Raw genomic sequence first — 24,706 nt, 5'->3', positions numbered from 1 at the left:
AAAAGATGGCAATTGTTTTTGTATTTTTTTTTCTTTTGTCTCCCTTCCTTCCTCTCCTGCTCCGTCTTTTTGTCCATTCCTTTCTTCCTCGCTCTTCAATTTTCTGCCTTTCTTCTCTTTTCCCATGGACCATCGTCAGTTAAAGTTGGTTGATTATTTTTTATGCCAGATTCCTTTTTGACTGGCTGAAAACAATATAGGTCAAGCAAGTTGGAGAGAATTGCTGACTCCTGCCAGATATCTTAGCAAGGCCATCTGCAAAGTCACTGCTTTTTTGAAAACAGACCTTTTCAGGGTTGACTCTGTAAATTCAAGATTTTTGCATGGGCCGTCAAATGAGATTACTTTTACTTAATGGGTTTTAATTGGTTGATATCTTCAATAACATTTTAAGTCTGATATATCCTTGGAAGTTTTTAAATAAATTGCATTTATGTTGAAAATGAACTCAATCTTCTAAGGGCCAGTGAGTCCACTGTTAGGTTGGTTTAGTTGAGTCTTCTTGTCTTTTGGTAGCATTATTTGACGTGAGGTTATTTCCACTGTTAAAATACAATATTAAAAAGACTAGCTATTGGCACTTTATAGTTCACTCTAAAAGGAATATAGCTTCTCTGTTAAATGTTGTTTCTATAATTTCTTAAAATATAGGGATGGTTATGTTCCCTATGTTTGTGTGTGTATTCTACAAGTTATTCCTGGTTTACTTTGACATGTGGTGTAAATATCAATCCTCATTTATGGATTTTATTTTATTTTTCCATTATCTGGTGAAAAGTGCATGATGTTTTGATGGTCCTACTTGTGGTTTTCAAGATATTCCTGCAGACTATAAATTGTGTCTGCCTGTCATTCATGTTGGACATTTGTGGTACCCTGTGAAGTTCTGAGTGATATCTATGTTTTCTAGCTTCTGGATTATTTTACGAATGATGCAATTTATGCAATTTAACTGACATGATATAATTTTTGTTTTTCTTTTTTGTTGTCAGATTCATATTTGCATGTCCAGAGGGGATAATTTTCCAAACATCCATGGCCAGCTTGATGTGAATGGGCTGTCTTTCCATATACTAGAAGCCCCTTCCATGTTTTCAGTATGTCTGATATCCATGACCTGCTTACCACTGTACAGGTTATCCTGGAAGATGACATCATGCCATGTTATCTGGCATTCTGCTATTTTTAACTGTTGATGGAAAGGAAACATAAATCGACCTGAATAAAAAGATGCCAAAGTTCAGTCTAATTTGCAAGATCTAATGATTTTAAATCAATGATTTATGTCATGATATATCATGAGTGTTGTTATCTTAAATTCTTCTGTAGTATCAGTTGGATGTCAGAAAAGTGACATTGGTTCCTAGAATGTTGTTGCTTGGCCAGAGTTGGTATGCAAGTTACTGAGTGAAACAAATACTGCAAGTTTCTACCACATCTATGTTTGGAGTTTGTAAAACAGAAATATAAATTAATTTTTAGCAATTAATAAAAATATCGGAGTGAAAACTATAAAAACATGTTTCATTGTTATTCTTGTACTCATACCTTACTATTTGCTAGATGCAGTAGTAAGTATACCTTTATCCTTTCTTAACTACTTAAATCATAATTAAAGGATAAGATGAACTTGTATGTATAACTAATTTTGCTAGCTTTAGTGTTATGTCACAGGTAGCCAATAGGAACTGGTTTGTTATGATAATCCATTAACTTTTCAATTTTATTGTTATTTACATTAGCTAAACCTAAACAAATAACCTTAGTATCTTCTTGTTGAAACCAATGTGAAATGAGATTTTTGCTTCAGGAGGTGCAAGGTTGTCCATGTAGCATGGATGATAATTTTTGGAACTATTTTATTCAGAGAACTATTGAATTTGCATGTGACAACATTTTTCTTATAAGAATTTGCATGTGGCAACATTTTTCTTATAATTCAGCAGACATGACATGTATTTTTTGGTTGGAAAAATGGGTCATCTGGGCAATTACTTGTTAGTCTGCACCCTGCAATTCTCACTTAATAGAAATGTGTTCTGAAATTAAGCCTAGCTAATAACAACCACCTGAACTGGCAGATGTGTTCATTCTGTAGTAAAGTCATGGGTGTGTTTGGAGGGATTGTATTAGCAAACAAGCTGCTGTAGAAAACTTGTTTTTTTGGTGGAGACGAATTCCTTGCTTTGTAAAAATTGGAATGGTGTGATGTTAAATTGTACACTTGTATGCAGGAGCTGACAGCAAGTTTGTGTTTTCGTGGCCAAAGGATATTTTTGCACAATGCAAGTGGCTGGTTTGGTGATGCTCCTCTAGAAGCTTCTGGTGATTTTGGTGTAAACCCTGATGATGGAGAGTTTCATCTCATGTGTCAGGTAATATGTTGTTTGTTGAGGCGTTACTGACTCTTGGGATACAAAAATGGCATGGTTCCTCTATGCAAAAAGTCAATTTTAATATATATTACTGACGACTTTGGTGATTCTGATAATGCATTTTTCAGTGTTTGTTCAGTTCTTGAAATTATACACACATCAAACTTTAAGCTTGAACAGTTATTAGATGGTTGCTTACTAGTGGTTATATAAGTTCATTTATTTGGATTATCTTTTCTTAGCATTGTCAACTGGATTAATGAATTTAAGATGCATATCTGATTATAAGCTGATAATACTTTCATCTTCAAGTCTTCCTTTCATAATTTAGCATGACTGTTTCACTAATCACTTTTATGCATAATGCATGTATCAGGAGGAATAATTTTAGAATCTGCAATAACTTTGAAGTTGAAAATTTTCACAATTCTGAGACATTTGTCTGTAAATTAAGCTTTTACACTTAAAAAGTTTGTTTATGTAAGACCTGATTTCTGGTTATTGACTTGATTGAATTTTGGCAACAGAAGCTACCATAAGAATGGTTAAAGATATAAAATGAGATTGTTGCCTCTTTATGGTTAACGCTTAATATGATTGTCAATCGTTTTGGATTGCAGACTAAAATAATTTTCTTGAGTTTATTTATTTCGAGTAAAATTTTTCAAAGAAACATTGCCTACGACTTGTATGCTTCAATATCAATCCCCCTTGGAGACTAAACATTGAACAGTGTTGCAAGGACATTGGCATGGGAATCTGATATGGACACATATACAAGTGTCAGATTTGTCAATGAAATGGACAGGAGTTGCAGGGGTATGCAGGAGAGGAGAAAAATAATCTAGGATAAAAAGCACAATAGCCATTTTCTAATAGTCAGAATGTGCAATGTTGGGAATTAAGATTGGAAAAAACCTTAGAATTTTATACTTCTTTACATTGTTATACTTTTTGAAACTAGATTGATATAATTAAAGAATCTGAAAAATGTCAACTTGTGGACACATGGAGACATATCTAACATGCTGAGTTGGTAAGGGGTATGCAGGAGAGGAGAAAAATAATCTAGGATAAAATGCACAATAGCCATTTTCTAATAGTCAGAATGTGCAATGTTGGGAATTAAGATTGGAAAAAACCTTAGAATTTTATACTTCTTTACATTGTTATACTTTTTGAAACTAGATTGATATAATTAAAGAATCTGAAAAATGTCTACTTGTGGACACATGGAGACATATCTAACATGCTGAGTTGGTAAGGGAACGAGTCCATGCAACACTAAAACTTCAAAAACTGTCGAGTGGATGAAGTGGATTGCAAAAGTGTTTGACTAGTTAATGTGAGGATCATGCTGCCTTAAATTTATGTTTTGAACATTACAGAAATTCAAAACTTCAAATATCTCAAATACACTTCGTTCATATTCTTTTTTAAGAGACTGAATAATGTGGGTCTAAATTATAATGGGTTGTAACTTTGATATTACCATTTTTAAAGATGCAATAGATATCAAATTTCTCATTTACATTTAGTTAATTTTTCTTCTTTGCTGATGTTTAGTATATTTCTATTGTAGAGTTGGTGTCTTCCACTCATGATACTGGTTGGCATTTGCCTAATGCTTATTTGATTATTTTATCCATACATATGTGAAATGTAAATGAAAATAGTTGTCTATAAAAATAGAGCATAAAAATTCACTTCAGAATACACATAAGTTCATTTTTTTGAATTATCATCTCTTAATTTGTCAAATATATGTAAACAGGAACCAAAACCTTTCCTAAGGTTAATATGTACATAATATCATTTGCCATGGATACATCTACATGTATATATCCTTTGTAATACGATACGCCTACATGAGTTTCTTAATGTTGTATGTTACCAACCATTTCGAAGCAAGTTTGACTCCTGTAGCAGCCAAAATCCTGCAACTGCTACTTTGGGCCTCCTATTGACTTCTGCAGTACACTGATTATCTGAATTCTGAACTCTGCAGTTCTTTCATACAAGGTTCGCAATACCGTACCGTACTAACGTTTCGACGTTCGCTCGGTACGGTATGGAACGGTATACCGAGCGGTATACCGCTCGGTATATATATATATATATATATATATATATATATATATATATATATATATATATATATATTATATTATAACTCGGTGACGTCGCTTCGGCGACGTCGCCTCTCTCTTCTCGCAGGCGGTATATATATATAAATTAATATATATATATATAAGATTATATATATATTTATATATATTTTATTTAAAAGGCAATGCCGCATCGCCTCGGCGACGTCGCCTTTTCCTTCCCCACGCGGAGCGACGTCGCCTCGTTTATATATATATATATATATATAATTTTATTATTATTTTTCGTTCCGCCCGGTAGTGGGCGGTCCGCGTACCGGTACGTACCATCCGTACCGGACGGAATCATTCGGTATTGCCTACCTTGCTCTCATATACTTCCTAGGAACTTCTGTACCCCATGATCATTCATTCTGTTGCATGTCATAATGACTTTATGCCGAAATCTTATATTTTGAATAGCTTATTCTGCAATTATTCTTGTGAACTTTCTGATGGTTCCAAATTCTAATTTTCAGGTTCCATGTGTTGAAGTGAACGCGCTTATGAAAACTTTGAAAATCAGACCGTTGTTATTCCCGGTATATACCTTTGTCAAATTTGCTTATAAATTTTTTTGTTAGTATGACAAACGCATACCAATAAAGCCTTTTGTTAACAGTTGTACTGATATGACATTTAACTTTTGCACTTGGAAATTATGAAGTTATACCTTTGTTTCATTCTGAAACAGTAGTCCTTGAGTATTACATCTCGTTGGAGTTATGACTATTCAATTATTATACACTTTGAGTGTCATGGCTTCCTACTGTTTAGTGAAATATTTTTATTGTTTGTTATAATGTTGCATATGTACTATGATGTCCACCCATAAGTAAACCTAGAAGGCAGAGAAAATGATACTCTTCTTCCTACCTTCATAGTTTCTCTTACATGAAATAGTAGTTCATCTGAGTTCCCTTCCAAATGCAAGTGTCATTTGCCTTCTGCAGTATCTATGCACAATTGTGAAATCACTTCATTGATATAATATTTTTTTTCACACCTTGTCACCTATGTGTTTAACTTGTAGCATTTTTTCAACTTTGGTCTTTCTCCATTTTTCTAGTAGGCTCTTGTCCAAAATCAGTCTCTCTGTCCTGCTGCATATGGTCCTGTATTAATTTTTTGAAGTCAGCACTCTTTTTTAATATGACAAAGGCATATCAATAAAGCCTTTTGTTAACGGTTTATTTTGTCTCTGTTGAACTGCTAAATCATTTAATTTTTGCACTTGAAGATTATGAAGTTATACCTTTGTGCATTCTAAAATGGTAGTCCTTGAGTTTTACATCTTGTTGGAATTATGACTATTTAATGATTATTCACTTTGAGTGTCTTGACTTCCTATTGTTTAGTGAAATATTTTATTGTTTGTTATAATGTTTTACATGTACTAAGATGTGCACCCACAAGTAAACCTAGAAGGCAGAGAAAATGATATTCTTCTTCCTACCTTCATAGTTTCTCATACATGAAATAATAGCTCATCTGAGTTCCCTTCCAAATTTAAGCGACATTTGCCTTCTACAGTATCTGTACACCATTTTGAAATCGCTTCATTGATATAATATTTTTCACCTATATGTTTAACTAGTAGCATTCTTTGAACTTCAGTCTTTCTCCATTTTCCTATAAGGCTCTTGTCCAGATCAGTCTCACTGACCTGGAAATTCAATTCTGCATGTGGTCCTATACATTTTTTCTATGGAAGCACTATTCTTATATTTGATCTATGCCCCAAGTTCAGATTCATGTTCGTTCACCCTATATGAGAATAGCTATACAGTTTTGTAGCCCCTTTGTGTATTAAGCTAATTATGCTCTAGCCAGGCATTGGAATTGGAATTTACTTTCCCATAGATGTGAATTGGCACCTTACTATGAGATGCATGTTTGTTTGTTGTCCTTAACTCCATTACTGGTTGCATATTGCAAATGTGTCATACCCATATATGGAAACTATGCACTACATCTTGATTCAAGCCTTTACCTTTTGTACATCTGATGAACAACTTTTTATGCTCTAATTTCTGTATATTCTGTAGTGACTTTTTATTGTTCTTTTTGGTTCTTGATGTGCCAATTTAGGAAGCAACACCTTTAATTTTCTTCTGTTAGACCCTTTAACATTCAATTTTGAGTTAACCTATTGTAATGATGTAGTTGGCTGGATCTGTTACGGCTGTATTCAACTGTCAAGGTCCATTGGTTGCTCCTATTTTTGTTGGAAGTGGAATTATATCAAGGAAGACTTCTCAGACAGTGTCTAGTTTTCTTCCATCTTCTGCATCTGAAGCAGTAATAGAAAATAAAGAGGCTGGTGCAGTGGCAGCATTTGATCGCATTCCGTTCTCACATGTATCGGCCAATTTCACCTTCAACCTTGATAATGGTGTAAGTGGCATCTGCATAACATATGTATGTGGAAGCACATACATTGTCTTGTTTTTTGCTTTGGTTGCTTGATAGCAATCTTTACCTTTATACATTTTTCTGTTACCAGGTTGTTGATTTGTATGGCATCAGGGCTTGCCTTTTAGATGGTGGGGAAATCAGAGGAGCTGGCAGTGCCTGGGTTTGTCCAGAGGTGCTTGGATCAAAATATCCATGATCATTGTTCTTAGGGATAAATTTAGTACTTGATTTGCTGCTTCGATTTACATTTCCATTTTAGCATACTTTGAAATGATATGATCACATGCTTCTGTTCACATATTATGGAACTTGATTTGACTTTGTCTTTTTGGAACTTGATTTGATTTAATGGAGATCATTGACTCATGAAAATGTGTAGAATGTTGGAATAAGGCTCAGTTGTTAGGTGATGGTTCACAGAAGCATAATGTTATTAGTAACAGGTAAGCCTTGAGAGGTCCTTATCACTTGGATGAAATTTTGAGATTTTCTTTTTGCAATTTGGCAAGGTTTAAAAAGTTAGGCATAGCAAGAATCTGGTGATTAGCAGGGAAAAGCAGAAAGGTTTCCAATGTTAGGTGCAAGTTAGAAGGATGTTTTTCTTGTTGATGAAATTGGTGAATTAGAATGCTAGATTCTTAGAATTAATGCAGTTTGAATATGTTATTACTAATAACTTATAAAGTATAACAGTACTAGGTTCTTGTGGCAGTGAATTAGTTCTTTATCTGTCACTATAATTTTAACTGGTGATAACAGTTTTCTTCCTTTCTTTAGTTTTTTAGTTATGCCATTCAATTTTTATGAACTATTTGTGCACTGATTTTTTTTTATATTATTTAATCATGTCTCTTTTCATTAATAGTTATTTGTCTTTCTGATTTTCACACAACTATTGATCCTTATGCAATCAAAGTATCCAGAGTGATAACCTATTTTATTGGTTCAACTTGAATTGTTTCTCATTGACAATTTTTGCATAATCAATCTCAAGTATGAGAATTAATTGAGGATACATTCACTTGAAGTTGAAGACCTTTTCAAGAGACCAATCTTTAGTTGACATATGTGTCAATAGCAGTTTGTTTTTCCTCTAAGTACTTTGCTTCATTTATCCATGAGTAATTCTTGGTGCAAAATGGTGAAATTCCCATTTTGTGACGAGTCCCAATTTTGTAGAAACCTAATCCCTTTTTGATGCATCATAGTCGATAGTTTGTAGATATATGAACTGAAAGGCCTATCGTCGATACGGAAAGTACATCTAATGATTTTTGTTGTAACTCATTATTGATGAACATAACCTATATGTCATGCCGCTGCTCCCTTTTGTTGAAAGTTCACCTTGGCCATTGAAGCGCTTGAATGGACTTGTGGGAAAATTGTTGTTAATTTAATCATGCACTCAAGCTAACAAAATGTCTGAGTTCAGTTGACCGATTTGGTTGATCAAGATGGATGGTTGCCTATTGTAAAATTTGGTTATTCTTTTGTGTTTTTTTGTATGTTGCAGTCTAAATGCTTTATGGGATGGGTTTGTGCTTACAAGCTTTAGTTTGTGTTGTTGCTACTTTTCATCTAGCAACATGAGAAATGGGGTAAAGAGGTCTTTGCTATCAAGGTTCTGTGCACTACAGCATGCCACTCGGTACGGGTGGTATGTACTAGTTCGATAGGGGACTGGTATGGGTGGTACCTATTGGTTTATCGGTATATCCCACTATATTATGTTTCGGTATATCGGTATGGTTCGGTACGTAACATTCCAATAGTCGGTTGGTACATCGGTGCGGATCGATAAGACAAATTATGCTTGCTATAATATTTTATCTGTTTACTACCTTCTGGTTGCATTTTTTATGCCTTTGAAACAAAATTGTGTTTTTATTTTTGTTTAGGTTTTACATATGCATCCCTCAAATTATTGATTTATTGCATATATTACCTCTCAGAAGTTGCTATTTGCCCATAAACTTACCAATATGTAGTATATTTGTACAGATGCCCTTCTCCCATTTACCATTCCTCAACTTTACTAATTTTTCTATAAATTGTCAAAAGACAATTTTAACTTCTTTTTTTTTTTTTTCATTAGTGCCTTTAAAGTTGGGACTCTTGAAATTCTAATTGTTTAAGCTAATGCAGGATAATTTTTTCTATAAAGAGTTTTGGTTAAATAAACTATTTAATTGATAGATGTTAATTGGAATCTGCACTGAGGTGCATCGCTACAAATATGCTATATCTCAGAGTATATATATACAAATATCAACTATTAACAGTTTGAGGGGTGGATATACAAATCAATAATTTCAATAGGCGCTCGGGCGAGGCGAGGCCCGAGTGCCTCGCTTCATTTCCAGGCCGAGCCCAGGCGCTGGGCGCTTCGAGCGAGCGCCCGGGTTAAACCAGGCGACTGAACCAACGTTTTAGGTCTGGTTCGGTCTCCGGTGCTTTAGTTGGTTTAATCGAACCAACTAAAGCACCGATACCAGCCTTCCTCTCATGACTTCCCAACCCTAACCTTGCTCGTTGCTGCCGTTGTTGCCGCTCCCACTCCCGTTGCCGTTATTGTTGCTCGCTGCTACCGCTGTTGCTATCGACGCTCCCGCTGCTCACTGCTACCGTTGTCGTTGCTCGCTGCTACCCCTGTCACTATCGTCGGTCGCAACTGCCACTATCACCGCTCGTTGCTCTCGCTCCCGCTTTCACCGCTCGCTGCTACTGCTGTCGCTGTCGTCGCTCGCCGCTCCCACTCCCACTGTCGCTTCTTGCTGCTATTGCTATCACTACCACTGTCGTCGCTCGCCTCTCTCGCTCCCGCTCCCTTTGCCGTTGCTCGCTGCTACCTCTTCTCACATCGACTCAATAGTATACTATTAACAGTATATTAACCGTATACTGTTAACTGTATACTAGTAACAATATTTTTTTTATTTATTAGATTAATAATATATTATTTTGATTTTAATACTGCTAATTTTTATTTATTTGAAATTATTGTTATTGTTTTGAATTTTGAGATTTTTTGTTAATGTGATATTATGATTTTGTAAGATTTTTTTAATTTAATATCATATTTTTATTTAAATAATTATATTTATTAATTATATTATATATTTTTATATTTTAGCGTCTCGCTTCGCTCGAGCGAGCACTTGGGCGAGTGCCTAGTGCTTCGAGCGTTTTTTGGACCTTGGCGCCTAGCGCTTTTTAAATCACTATTACAAATAGTCAAATACAACTTTTTCTTTGTTGTAAATTTGGAATGGAGATCTTTTTGAAGTTCAGGTTCTTTTCTTGGGACAAACCACAAGAAAACATTTTGTCAGAACCCTTTCATTTTGTAGAACTAAGGAATTTGTTTTTTGATAATTAAATTCTTGCAAAAGTCCATCTTGTATGGATCAATCTGTTATTTTTGTAGCTTATGTGTATGGTAGTACTTAATTATACAGCCTGATTACTGTAGTCCATCCATAACTGTGTTTTCCCTTTTGTAAATTTAACAGGGGGAAGTAGATGACACAGCCATGGATATAAATTTGTCTGGAAACTTTGTACTTGATAAAGTTCTGCATCGATATGTACCCAAAGGTGTTCAGCTGATGCCACTCAGAATTGGGGAGCTTAATGGAGAGACCAGATTATCTGGTTCTTTGTTGAGACCGTAAGTAATTTGTTAATTATATGCATGACAATTACTGTTGCTGGTTTAGATTTTTTTTTTTCATTTTTACCTCCAATTTCGCAGACGAGGTGCAAACAAACAAGGAATTCCCAGAATTTAAGATTTTCTGAAACTGGGTAATTCTAGTTGGATTGTAAATGCTTTTATTTGAAATATTATCGCTTTCTTATGATGTAGGAGATTTGATATAAAGTGGGCTGCACCAAAAGCTGAAGATTCATTTGGTGATGCACGCGGGGACATCATTATAACTCATGACAATATTACAGTCACTTCATCATCAATTGCATTTGATTTGTATACTAAAGTTCAAACATCGTATCTTGCCGACCACTCTCTACGCAATGAAACAGCAAATAATAGGAGAGTGATGCCTCTGATTGTTGAGGGAGTCGACTTAAATTTACGTTTGCGGGACTTTGAACTTGCCAATTTTATTTTTTCCAGTACTTTTGATTCACCTAGAACTTTGCACTTGAAAGCAACAGGGAAATTCAAATTTCAAGGAAAGGTCGTCAAAACCTCAGAAGGCATTGATGATGATATAATTGACTGCAAAGGAAATGGTTCAGAGCAGCAAATTGTTGACGGTGACATTCCAAGTCTTGTTGGAGATGTTTCTTTTTCAGGAATTAGTCTTAACCAACTTATGTTAGCACCTCAATTAACAGGTTCTCTTTGTATTTCACACGGTGCAGTTAAGGTAAGATTGTCAAACTTACACAACACATTGGTTCTTTGGGAATTTTGTGGTGATTAACAATTATTTTGTTCTGATTGCTTTTGGAATTTTTATGCTTTATTATGTATATGTTTTGCGTGCATTTTTAATCAGATGTCATTGGTTAGATTATCACTGACAACATAAAAAATTTGGTTTAAAAAATTCATAAAAGTTAGCATTATGTAGTCCCAGTTAAATTACCAAATTAGGTTCTTATTGCATCATAGCTTAAATTATTTGGACTGGTGCAAAGCCAACTATCTCTGGAGCATTAAGGTTCTGTGATGCAATCTTTCTGGGGTGGTTATAGATGATTTAATTGTCAGATAAGAAGCAAGGACGTTTTGTGCTTGATGAATTTAGGGCCTTGTATTTGCTGTCACATAAAATCAAGGACATCCATGCTATAAAAGAATTTTTAGATACTGAAATCATTCACCAAAGACAAGGTAATAGAAGGATGCAACTTGACTCTGATGTCATCATCTGTTGAAAAAGAAATTGAAGTTAGATCTGCCCTAGGTTTAGATAAACAATAAGGAGGTGACTTTATGAGTTCATATGTGGTTTGGACATAATTGATTTTGATGGAAAGAGTATATTCCTTATCTTGTTGTGAATATTGTTTTTGAAGATAAATTACTGAAATCCATTCTATTAGAAGTTTTTTTGCATAATTAATTCTTCTAGAAAAGTAGTAGGTGTTGCCTGTCAATTCTATGGTCATAAGAACCCAGACAATTGTTATGTTCGTGGCAAACTACAGTTAAAACTTAGTCCCCAGTTGATATGTCCATTTAATGATCTCAAGTAGCTCAATGTGAACTATTATTTTTTAAATATATACACACAACGTTTGAAGAAGAATGATCTTTCAGACACTGATTAATCTGATGGAGTTCGTGGGTCATGGATATGTTATATGGGAGTATAATTTTATAGAACAAAGTATAAGACAGTATATATTTTCAATACCTGCACAATCAAACAATTAATTTTTGATTGATACTCTAGTGGTGTATATATCGTTGTTTCATTTTCTTCTTTTTTTCCTTGCTCTATATTTACATATACTTTTTATTTCCCATGTGGATTTGCAGTTACGTGCTGCTGGGAGGCCCGATGAGAGTTTGTCGATTGAAGCGATTGGACCTTTTTGGTTTAGTACTGATGAGGTCATGCAGAATAGAAAATTATTATCTGTTTCTCTTCATAAGGGGCAACTAAAAGCTAATATCTTTTATCAACCTCATACTTCAACTAATCTAGAGGTGTTGTAATCTTTATTTGTTGCATTTTGCAATTCCAGAAATACTTATTTGTATCTTGTTAGTTCATATGTTTCATTGGATGTCAAAATATGTGTTCTCATTTTAATGTCCATCATTGTAAAGGTGCGGAATTTACCACTTGATGAATTGGAATTGGCATCTCTCCGAGGAACAGTTCAAAAGGTATAGTTCTATATGTAATTGTTGCATACTACAACTGCAATATTAAGGTATTCAAATAGCTTGAGGTATTCAAATAGTTTAAGGTGGTTATCATCTTACGGAATAGAATTATTTGGAATCACCAGAATTATGGTATTCAAATAGCTTGAGACTTGTTTGGTCCAGACATGTTCTTGGACAATTTTACAGTATTTACTGCAACAATTATTCTCTTTTCTTCCTCTCTTTAGTCTCTTCTCCGGTAACTCCTTGGGAGTTTTTGTTCCTCTCTTAAGTGAAGAAACACCATTTGAGAGGTGTAATTTTGAACAAAACTAAAATTTAGGACCTATAATAACCATTGGCAGATCCTGCACCTAGACTTGTGACTATTTTGTGATAAATGATAATTAAAGACTAAATTTAATTGCAAGAAATATATAATTTCTATTTTGAAGTTAAAGTAATATACTCTTGTTGAGATTTTATCTTGTTATGTGTTGGTACTTGGTATTGTTTACCAGATGATTTCCATTGCAGGCAGAACTCCAGCTTAATTTTCAAAAAAGAAGGGGCCATGGTGTTTTATCAGTTCTTCGCCCAAAATTTAGCGGTGTGCTTGGTCAAGCACTTGATGTGGCTGCTCGATGGAGTGGTGATGTTGTTAGTGACCTTTCTTCTGAATTTGCAGTCTCTAATACGTGTTTGCTTGAAAGATCCTTTAGCTAACTTATTAACATGTAGTAAAGATTTTTTCTGTGCATATTGTATGTCATTTTTTTACTTCTGTAAATTTAAACTGTACTCTTAGCACTTAGGAATTAGGATCAGTGAAACTCCAACACTCATTGTGGGTCGTTTTCAGTTGAACATCACCTCAGGCCTGTTTGCTGCATCATTTTTTTTTTGGACTTAGATAAGATGATAATAATGGAGAAACCTGATATGTATTACCATTAAAAAAAGTGGAAGTCCTTTTTAGCTGCCAAGCAAGTCATTTTTTATAAAATTTTTAGTTCCATGAATGGGATTGAAGTTGTTTGTTTTTTCTGCAGGAAATTTTTGTTTTGGTTTTGGTATCAAAATATGACCACAAAAGTTATACTGTACATAATGTAGCAATTGTTCAGAAGGCTACTTGAGGACAAATTTGCATGTTAGTTGAAAAGCATACATTCCCTAGATTATTTTGGGAGGTTTCATTTTTGTTACTAAGGCCCATGACCCTAGCGTCTAAGAGAATAGGGATGCCATGATATAGAAGGAAGGTATCATGGGATTTGTGTTTAATCTTGAAATCCATGAGAACATGCTTTAAATAAAGTTTTATTGTTTTTGCACTACAAAATGTTGGTAGATGAGTTTCTAGATATTTTTAGAAGACACATATATAATCACTCATAATGATAATAATATATTTATCTCAAATGATTATATTTTCCAATATCTTGTGAAATGTGAAGGAGTTTTTTTGTTTGTTCAAAATTAGTTTTTAATTTTTTTGAAATATAAAGTTATTGTCTTGCTCGATCCTATTGCTGCGAATCCAATTTGTCCAGTGACTCTAGTCCTGTTATCAATATCTATTGAATCGTCGTCTGATTTTGATGTCTATTCCAATCTTGCAAACTTCAATTGGCAATATGCTAGTGTGAAAATCTTTGTTGATAATCTTGGGGTTGCTGACAAATCACAACACATTTCTTATGCCATATTTCTTGTTCATTTTATTAAAAAGATTAGAAAGGAGTCGAGAAAGAACAATGTACTAATGAAAATAAGTGCAGTTAGTAGTGTTTTCTAATTGTGCTGATAAATTAATGTTTTCCCATGTTATAATTCCTGTCCCATGCTGTACATACTAGTTCAATTGAACATAGGGTTACAAATTTTCAGGTTTGAGTGGCATTAGTTACCAGCTGATTGTTATCTGTGTGGTTGTTAACGGTTGAAATTGTTTCAGAACTCAACTGGTTCTGCTCTAGGTTGGTCAGAGCCATTCAATTTTGGCCAATTTAATCCAAATACATGGATATTATGGTGAGATGTTATATCCCCCCTTTTGAACTTGACGTCCAACTCCCTCAGCTGTCACCTTCAATTGGATCTGGCTGCCAGTTATCCTTACTCTCTGAACATTGATTGTTTCTAGCCATTTGAAAGTTCTGATTGTTGGATAGAAAGAACAAAGATAAGAGTTACATGCTAGTTAGTTTTTACTTCCATATTTTTGTACTGTTTTTCTTTTTTTTCCCCAATGTTTTTCTTGATCGGTATCAGATGCTATGCTGATACCAAGCTAGTCAACCTGCAACCTGTACGTTACTCATGATTGAAATCATTGGTGCTGACATAATAATGTGTAAGGTGGAGGATGGGTGGTTGCTCTAAGTGTTACCTTGTTGGAATCGTGAAGTTCTGACCGTACCAAGCATCATGAAATGGAAGCCAAATATGTGGTTTTAAGGATCATCTATTTCTTGTTGTTAGTTTCAGTGTTATCTGTACTTTATAACATTATGCATGGAACTAGATAACAAGTGATTTAAGTTTTCACTAAAACCCATATTAAGTAATTGATTTTGTTTTCATATATATCATGTCATAAGCTGAAACAATTCATCATCAAGCTGAGTTTCTTGACAGTTCCAACTGCACTTTTTGGTTGTCAAGTATCCAGTGATGTCTTTCTCCTCATAATGCATTCAGTGTTGATTTTAATGGAGCACAACTATATACTCTTTGAAAATAAGATTATGACTTGATTGTTTGCACTCCAGTTACAGTATATATGCTGAGGTTGTTGAGGTTAAAGTATACTAGCTAAGATGCTATAGCATACTGTACCTTTTTTGCATGACATTTCTTTGAAAAATAAGTTCTATGGTTCTTTATCCAAGGATTTGTATGCCCCTCAATATGAATTACCGGTCAGTTGATGGTCCAGAGTGCTGTGTTTATATGGAGTCATGTAGTACTGACAAATGAAAGAGAGGAAAACTTTCAGAAGATCCCTTTCGTTCCCCTCCATCTTTAGAAGGAAGCAGTTCCTTTGTGGAGGTCAGAGCAGATGATTGAAGATTCCAGCCCTTGACCTTTCAACTTCTCCTCCTCTTCTTTGTCCTATCTCTCCACTACTCGGTTCCAGTCATGTGATTTAGGGCACAAAATTTTAGATCAATGCTTTGTTAAAACATATGTTGTCTTACAGGTCCATGTATACCATATGTGGACCTGTTTAGTTCCCTTTCAAGTCAAAACGTATATTACATGCCTTTAGATGCTGATTAGTTTCATTTGTTATTCTTTGAAGTTTGAACTACTGCCTGCCTGCCTGGTGCCAGTGGTATTTAGGAATAATGTATGGTTTAACTGCTATACAGAATTACTGCATGATTTGGGTGGGTTTGAGTACTTGTAGCAGGTTAGATTGGTAAATACCAGTCAGTATGCTTGATTCTAATGGGTATGCTTTCCTGTGGTCTTCTTTATAAACAGCTGGTGAACAGTTTCCTATTATGTGGTAACTCATGTTGCTTTAGAAAATTATTTTTGAGACGCCACTTTGATATGAGTTTTCACTTTTTATTGTGATTTTTTATATTAATTTATGTAGTTTTACTAGCTTATGTTATAACAAAAGCTGTTTCCCCCTTATGTTTTGCAACATTTTCCAATGGTCTCGCAGATTACTGTTGAAAAAACTGTTCTTGAGCAAGCTAGTAGCAGATATGAACTCCAGGGTGAGTATGTGTTGCCTGGAGCACGTGATAGGTATCCTGGTAACAAAGAGCAGGATGGCCTATTTAAAAAGGCTATGTCTGGGCATCTTGGTACCGTAATTTCTTCAATGGGAAGATGGCGAATGAGATTGGAAGTTCCTGGTGCCGAAGTTGCTGAGATGCTTCCCTTAGCAAGGCTACTCTCTCGAAGTACTGATCCTGCTGTGCAGTCAAGGTCTAAGGTATCGTTTAGCTATAGTTAGCTTGTCTGATGAAGCTTTCTGATGACATATATATTAGATAAGGTGCAAACTTTACTGAATGAATCTGTGAAAGTTGGTGGAATAATTCTTGTTTTTTTACATATCTTGTGAGTGAATAGTGTATTTGAAGTGCATCATTAAGTATTAGAATATAACATGTGTTAGATTTTGACTTACTAATTACATACTCTTGCATCATTATTTTCAATTTGATGACCAATAGTCAGATATGGTCGTTATGACATTTAACTTCTGCAGCCCGTAGTTATATTACACATACTGAAAGACTTATGCCATCAAACATGATTAGAGTTCATGATTGTACTTGTTTTACTAAATAAATTGTCAAGCAGATGAGCATGATGCTAACTCAGCCAGTTCTCTTTTGCAATAATGATGAATCTTGTGCACTTATATATCATCATGAAAGAGTGCGGCTTACTGGAGTATGTCCTTTCTGTATAAAAACTAAAAATGAAGTTCTCATCAAGTAGACCCAGTACAAGTGTATATTATCCCCCATCCCACTCTTAAAAAAAGAAGGGAGGCTAACTGGTCAAGAACCTGATAAGTTTGTCTGTATTTATGGACAAAATTGTGCTGGGAAAAAAGAGTTCGATTTTTGACGATCCACCATTAGATTGTTAATTTTTGTTAGGATCCAATTTTCTTATAATTTTCTAATATATTGTTATAAGACATTTCATAATAATACAAGCATTTTTTCTACTTTGGAAGATTTGAAGTTTTTTTTTTTCTTAAGCTCTGGATACATAGGAATATCTCATGTGAATTCTTTACTTATGTTCTAATTTTCTATGTGTTTTGGATTTGTTGCAGGAACTTTTTATGCAAAGTTTGCAGTCTGCTGGGTTTTGTGCTGAAAGCCTTCATGACCAGCTGAAGGTATTCATCTAAGCTAACACTTCACATAAAGTAAAGTACATGGAAATACAAGCGCTTTAATATCAAGCTTTTTTTTTATACTATGCCCAGTATTAATTATATATTTAGCCTCTTGGATCTTCATCTTAAATTGTTGTTAGTTGAGATTCTTTTGCTCTTAACTATGATGTCAATGATACTCTTTCATACTGCAGGGGTTACAAAGCTTTTTCAATTGGTCTGATGATGACAGTATTTTTGAAGACATTACTCTTCCTGGTTTAGCTGAACTTAGAGGTCATTGGAATGGTTCTCTTGATGCTAGTGGAGGTGGCAATGGAGATACTATGGTAAGCATTACAAGACTTCATTTAGAAGAATTGAGAAAGACATGTATAAAAATCCAAGTAATACTTGAAAAGAGGCATGAAGAGTTATTCTGAACTTTTATATATTTGCCTAGTCTAAGAGCTAACTGGTTTGTTCTGTGCAGCTTGGTCTAATAATAAAAGAAATTCATAAGCTTACAATATTTTGCATGCATTTATGAATATATTGCTACTTATATGCCTAGCATGCATGGTTTTTTCTTCACTCGTGACTTTGAGACGTTTTACTTCCAATATTAAGATTTCCTATATTGCCTTGCAAATTCTTTGTCTCGAGCATGCTTATAGGAATTTTAAAATCCCATGATAATTTTATCTGATGGCAACCAGATACTTATATTGTTCAAAGTGGACATTTTTCGTATTTTATGTCTTGTGCAGGCAGATTTTGATTTCCATGGAGAGGATTGGGAGTGGGGGAACTATAAAACTCAGCGTATCTTGGCAGCTGGTGCATATAGCAATCATGATGGATTGCGATTGGAAAAATTATTTATCCAGAAAGATGATGCAACCCTCCATGCTGATGGAACTCTACTTGGACCAGTAACAAATCTTCATTTTGCTGTGCTTAATTTCCCTGTTGGCCTTGTCCCCACTGTAGTTCAGATTATTGAATCTTCTACCTCAAGTTCAATACATTCTCTTCGTCAATGGTTGACACCAATAAAAGGTATTTTGCACATGGAAGGAGACCTTAAAGGAAGCCTTGCAAAGCCTGAGTGTGATGTTCAAATAAGGCTTTTAGATGGCACTATAGGGGGTATTGATCTTGGACGGGCTGAAATTGTTGCTTCAATCACCTCAACCAGTCGATTTCTCTTCAATGCTAATTTTGAACCTGTCAATCAGAGTGGTCATGTACATATTCAAGGAAGTGTTCCTGTGACTTACGTCCAAAATGAATCAGAAGAAGAAATTGAGAAAGACATGGTTGCTGCAGGGGGAGTGATTCGAATTCCTGTTTGGATTAAGGAATCTGAAAGAGGGTCTTCTGAAGACATTAATGAAAAGAAAATTAACAGAGATAAGATTGAAGAAGGATGGGATTTACAGTTAGCAGAAAGTCTAAAGGTTTTAAACTGGAACATGTTGGACACTGGTGAAGTACGCATAAATGCAGACATAAAAGATGGTGGTATGACGCTAATAACAGCCTTGTGTCCTTATGCCACTTGGCTCCATGGCTATGCAGATATTATGCTTCAAGTAGGTAAATTGGGTATACATTTCATGATCCTTTTAGCTGTATTGCTTCATATATAGCCTCAATTTGCTTGAACTATTGCATTAAATTATTTCCATTCTAACTAGATTCTGGATGCTGATGGTTGATTTAATGCATTGTAGTCATTCAGTAAACAAGTATGCATGTTTACTTGTCACTTAGTTGTGAGACTCACTATTTCAACAGCTGCACGTTTATTGTACAAAATCACATTAAGTCATATGATAATTAAGAGTCTGGTTTTCCTGACTTTTAATGCATTTGATGAAAATAAGTCTGACATTATTTTTACTTGCTATCTCTTTTGAAGGTAGTTCAAAGTATCTTAATACAATTTATTTGCAATAGGTTAGGGGAACTGTTGAGCAGCCAATTGTTGATGGCTCTGCATCATTTCATCGGGCATCTGTTTTTTCTCCAGTCCTCAGAAAGCCACTTACAAATTTTGGAGGTACTGTTCATGTCGTGTCAAATAGATTGAGCATCACATCAATTGAAAGCAGAGTGAGCAGGAAGGGAAAGCTATTGCTGAAAGGAAACTTGCCTCTTAGATCTAGTGAATCATCTATCAATGATAAAATTGATTTGAAATGTGAAGTTCTAGAAGTGCGAGCCAAAAACATTTTCAGGTCTATGCCTTTCCTTGCTAGACTAGTTTTTTTTTTTCTATTGGAAATTATACCTTGGAAAATTTTTCAGTATTCCATTACTTTCTTTTCCTATTTGTCTACTTATGTTCTTTTTGTTTATTTTTGGGCTAATTTTGGAGAGTCACTTTGTGTATCTTGAGGCACACATTTGATTTGCATGGAAAATATTTGAGGTACTTGTAGGATCAAGTAACTCTAATAGAATAACTTTTGGCTACTTTTAGATGAGATCTGGGATGCGTACAGATGGTATCATAGTGGGACCTGCCGACAATCAGGTGTTATATGGTAAGAGCTAAGCATGTGTGTTTAATTGATGAAGACCATGACCATTAGAGGGTGCTGTTGGGGCAGGTCACCTGTGGTCTGTGATAGTGATTGGATCTTAGAAGCCTGCTTCCTATGCCAAGGCTTGAGAGGGTAGGAATGGAGAACGCATAAGACTAGGAATGTGATTTTACCTGGACCGGTATGTATTGGTTGGTATTTAGCTGTGCGAGCATGAACCGGGATGCAGATCACCCTTCATCAGGTGATCCAGGATGGATATAGAGCTTACTGGTTGATTCATAGTGATTCACGGTTTTCTTTTTAATTTAGGGTTAACCCTAACCTGTCATCTTCTCCTCCTCCCCCTTCTAGTACCATGGTACATATTGGCACACGATGTGTCGATATGCTTGTGTGGTATGAGGATCTGTTATAGTGTATATTTAGTCTCACGGGATGTGCTTTATGAATATTTTATTTTTTTATTGACCTGGGAATTACAGTGAAAAAAATGTAACTTGTGGCTGGTCTTGTCGGATGAAATCATGGATCCTTTTTTTTTTTTAATTTCTTGTGTTTTTTTATATTGCTGTACTATGGTTATAATTGTTTGCTATATGTACTTCTACTCATTGTTATGTTCAACTGAATAATATTATTTTTAGCATATATTGTGTTTTCTGACATGCCATACTTAAAACACAGTGGCCAAGTTGACAGTCAAATGCAGATCATGGGCTCTATATTGCAGCCAAATATTTCTGGAATGATACAATTGAGTCGTGGGGAAGCATATTTACCTCATGATAAAGGAAATGGGGCTGGTTCTAATAAATTGATATCAGGTCGTTCTAGTTTTCCGGCTGTTGATTACAATCGAATGACAACTTCAGCGCAAGTTTCACGGTTTTTTGGTTCCTTTCCTACGTTACGCAATAAATGGCCTCAGTCTGCAGGTGCCACTCTAAGTTTAATGCATTAAAGCTTTTTCTCTTGATATTGGAGAAATGTTTTGATTTTTCTGAGGATTATCACATCTTATAAGTATTTCAATGATGGTTAGCTCTCATGAAAATTACTTCTGATATTTGTTTTATGATAAAGATCAGTAATATGTAAAATATCTTTTTTTCTCTTTATAGTTAAGGAACCTGTGGTGGAGAAGAAAATGGAGGAAGCAATCATTAAATCTGGTGTCGATGTTCGACTTACTGACTTGAAGCTAATATTGGGACCAGAATTAAGGATAGTGTATCCTCTAATTCTCAACTTCGCTGTAAGCGGTGAACTTGAGTTGAATGGTATGGCTCATCCCAAATGTATCCGTCCCAAAGGGATTTTAACATTTGAAAATGGAGAAGTCAACTTGGTTGCCACCCAGGTGAGCTCTTTGTTTGTAGTCACGGTACATTACATGATTCATGAATAATAAAATGGAAAAGGCATTTCATAAAAGAAATAGGACAATGGGCCATACTGCTTTTATTTACCCTTATATTTCTCGTTGCAATTTTCATGAATGATGTTTGTTTTTTCTTATGCAATCTCAGGCCAGGCTTAAACGTGACCATCTAAATATTGCCAAATTTGAACCTGATCTTGGTTTAGATCCAACACTAGATTTAGCTTTAGTGGGATCTGATTGGCAATTAAGGATTCAGAGCCGGGCCAGTTCTTGGCAGGACAATTTGATCGTAACCACAACACGCTCTGTGGATCAAGATGCTCTGACGCCTACTGAGGTAAGAAATGTCTGCCAAATTGTCATTATTATCTATCAATAGTTGATTTTCAGTGGTAAATCATAGAACACCAAAGGTTAACTACTAGGCATATTGCCCACCATTTCTGTCATTTAAAACATATTAAAGGAGAACATATAATCAAACTTCATATGTGTAACATATAAACTTCAAATGTGTAGGGAATTCACTCTATTCTCATGTGAATAGAGTGAAATGTTAAGTGAGACTTCTCTCAGAACCTACAAGATTACAAAGATAAATCATTCGAGAATGTTAAATTGAAAATAAAAAATATGGGAGAATGCTGTACAAGTCTAAGCTCAAACTGACTAAGTTACTTTTTGTATATGATACAAAATATTCTAAGAAATTTAGACACTTCTATGGAGACTAAATTCAAAGGCCATGATTCAATCATTCTCAACGCAGGTTCGCTGTTGAGGGTGCCAGATTGCTTGTGCATAAATGTCACGAGTTTGTACTTGACACCTGGTCTTTGCATCTTTCCTTACTAAGATGGTAGATGTCAAGTGATATTGATTGCACTGCAGATCTTAAGTGATGTTGATCATACTATACTTTGTTAACAATCTTGTAAAATAAGAAAATGTGGGAAATTTATATCATCTTATCATATTGGAGCTGATGTATAGTATCACTACTCTTATTGCCATGGAAATTGTCCTAGAAAGATGGTTTGAAAATGGAATTGCTACATGAAAAATCCCTCTCTTTACACAGGGTTACCCTATGAATTCACAGAAATGTGCTGGAATATTTATTTGCAGCGATTTCAGTTACTTCTGTTTCATTGTCTTAGGGTTGATTTAGATTGGGGGGGGGGGGGCCTAAATCCTTTGTTGCTTTGACACTAGAATCAGAAGTTTGCTAAACCAGCAAGCATGTAGCCGATTAGATTCACATTTTGTGTCAGGAAATATATATATGTATGAATGTATGTATGTATGTGTGTGTACATACATGTATATATGTATATACATACATACATATGTGTGTGTTAAATATAGTATTAAGTAATTCAATAACTGTTGCAGGCTGCTAAGGTTTTCGAGAGTCAATTAGCAGAGTCTTTGCTGGAAGGTGATGGCCAGCTAGCCTTCAAGAAACTTGCAACTGCAACACTTGAGACGTTGATGCCCCGAATAGAAGGCAAGGGTGAGTTTGGACAGGCACGATGGCGGCTTGTTTATGCTCCCCAAATTCCAAGTCTGCTATCTTTGGATCCTACAGTTGATCCACTCAAGTCTCTTGCCAATAATATTTCTTTCGGTACTGAAGTGGAAGTTCAACTTGGGAAAAGACTTCAGGTATTATCCAATCTCATTGTCATCAGTTTTTTTATTTTCGGTACTGGTTGGCCAAATGTGCAAGGTACTGAGATAGAGATAGAGATCATACAAAGTTTGTGATTGCTTCAAAACATTTGGTTAACTTTGTGTAAGTGAACTGATCTACCAGAGCAATTTTCTCTTTTTTAATGTTTTGCTGACTTTTTCAGGCCTCAGTTGTGAGACAGATGAAGGACTCAGAAATGGCAATGCAGTGGACGTTAATCTATAAGCTGACAAGTCGTCTTCGAATTCTCTTTCAATCTACACCATCCAACCGTCTCCTTTTTGAATACTCTGCGACATCTCAAGACTAGTTTGCATGGGTTGCACAGCCGGCTAACCCTACGTGACCAAATCCACAGCATTTGATGGTTGAGAAAAGGACTCTAAAGTTTCATCAGAATGTTCATGCTGAAGCTTTTGCAGCAGTTATATTTATTCCTTGTATATATTTAGTGGATGTGGTATTCTTTTGCCTACAAATTAGTAGGTCTGCTTATATGTTTGAGACTGCTTCTAATTGTTGTACAGGCTGATTAGATATCAAAGAAAGGAAGGAAATAGAAAAAGTAAAATATTTTTCCAACCCCTGGATAATGGGGTAGTGTTTCTCGTCTCTAAAAAGATACTAGTAGCCTACAGATCTATAGACAAGACTCTTGTAAGAAGAGTTCTTGGTCATATAGGCATTTCTAAAAGTACAAAAGGCCTGCTCCTTTGAAGTTTTCTTCTACTTTAGCCAATTATAGACTAATAAAATTTTCTGAGGCGTTGTATGTGTTTCAGTGAGTTTAACCTTGCCATGAACTTGCATCTTTGGATACTTTAAAGAAACCCCGAGGACTGCTTGTTGTCATGTGTTACTTTTATATTTGGAGTCTTGGGTTTTCAGGTGGTACAACTTTGATCACCAACTCTGATCTTTTAAGTATGTCTATGTTAGGCTGTTTAATGTAGATGTTCTAAAAAACACTTTGGTCTCCTTGATTGTATATATTTTTCCGTATCTACCAGCCATAAATTGATTGGACACACCAGCATGATCTGGTTAGTGTAATGATTCTGGTTTTTACTGATCTTCTATCTGAATTATACAGGCTGGAGATATGCTTGTGGAGATCGGTAGTGGATGATCGTGCCACAAAATGAATTAGCTGTAATGTATTCAGAATCATGGCTTGTGCGGAAGGTAACTGAAGCATGTTTATGAAGATTCAGCTTAAATTATGAATCACAGTAGCCTATGTATGCCCTGTGGCACAGTTTGATCAGTGTTGGCATTCAGTATCACTGTGGAATGTGTTTGCTTTTAACATACTATTGTTACATTTAGTGTTGATTTGCATTTTAACCTACAAAATAGAAGTGATGAATTCTCCTCGTGATCAATCGTGAATTGCAATCCTGTTCACTT

General features: G+C 35.1%; 1 protein-coding gene across 2 annotated transcripts in view; it reads left to right on the top strand.

Annotated features, from left to right (window-relative positions):
• The window catches only part of LOC135592835 (protein SUBSTANDARD STARCH GRAIN 4, chloroplastic-like), a 28,877-nt gene extending 4,999 nt beyond the window's left edge, over window positions 1-23,878 (top strand). Inside the window, exons 5-25 of one of the 2 annotated variants that reach the window (XM_065082522.1) lie at window positions 993-1,097; window positions 2,235-2,375; window positions 5,002-5,064; window positions 6,689-6,919; window positions 7,029-7,112; window positions 10,453-10,610; window positions 10,809-11,221; window positions 11,303-11,334; window positions 12,456-12,626; window positions 12,750-12,809; window positions 13,329-13,451; window positions 16,477-16,752; window positions 17,614-17,679; window positions 17,874-18,008; window positions 18,429-19,256; window positions 19,624-19,904; window positions 20,901-21,151; window positions 21,338-21,576; window positions 21,746-21,937; window positions 22,996-23,268; window positions 23,460-23,791. In XM_065082522.1, coding sequence (XP_064938594.1) covers window positions 993-1,097; window positions 2,235-2,375; window positions 5,002-5,064; window positions 6,689-6,919; window positions 7,029-7,112; window positions 10,453-10,610; window positions 10,809-11,221; window positions 11,303-11,334; window positions 12,456-12,626; window positions 12,750-12,809; window positions 13,329-13,451; window positions 16,477-16,752; window positions 17,614-17,679; window positions 17,874-18,008; window positions 18,429-19,256; window positions 19,624-19,904; window positions 20,901-21,151; window positions 21,338-21,576; window positions 21,746-21,937; window positions 22,996-23,268; window positions 23,460-23,606 — 4,269 coding nt within the window. In that variant the 3' untranslated portion in view covers window positions 23,607-23,791. Of the gene's footprint in view, window positions 1-992; window positions 1,098-2,234; window positions 2,376-5,001; window positions 5,065-6,688; window positions 6,920-7,028; window positions 7,113-10,452; window positions 10,611-10,808; window positions 11,335-12,455; window positions 12,627-12,749; window positions 12,810-13,328; window positions 13,452-16,476; window positions 16,753-17,613; window positions 17,680-17,873; window positions 18,009-18,428; window positions 19,257-19,623; window positions 19,905-20,900; window positions 21,152-21,337; window positions 21,577-21,745; window positions 21,938-22,995; window positions 23,269-23,459 lie in introns of both variants that reach the window. The other variant, XM_065082521.1, reaches the window with a different exon arrangement.
• The last annotated feature ends 828 nt before the right edge of the window (window positions 23,879-24,706 follow it).

This window comes from Musa acuminata, chromosome BXJ1-9 (assembly GCF_036884655.1).
Source record: "Musa acuminata AAA Group cultivar baxijiao chromosome BXJ1-9, Cavendish_Baxijiao_AAA, whole genome shotgun sequence".
NCBI lineage: Eukaryota > Viridiplantae > Streptophyta > Magnoliopsida > Zingiberales > Musaceae > Musa > Musa acuminata.
This window is presented reverse-complemented; position numbering and strand designations above follow the sequence as displayed.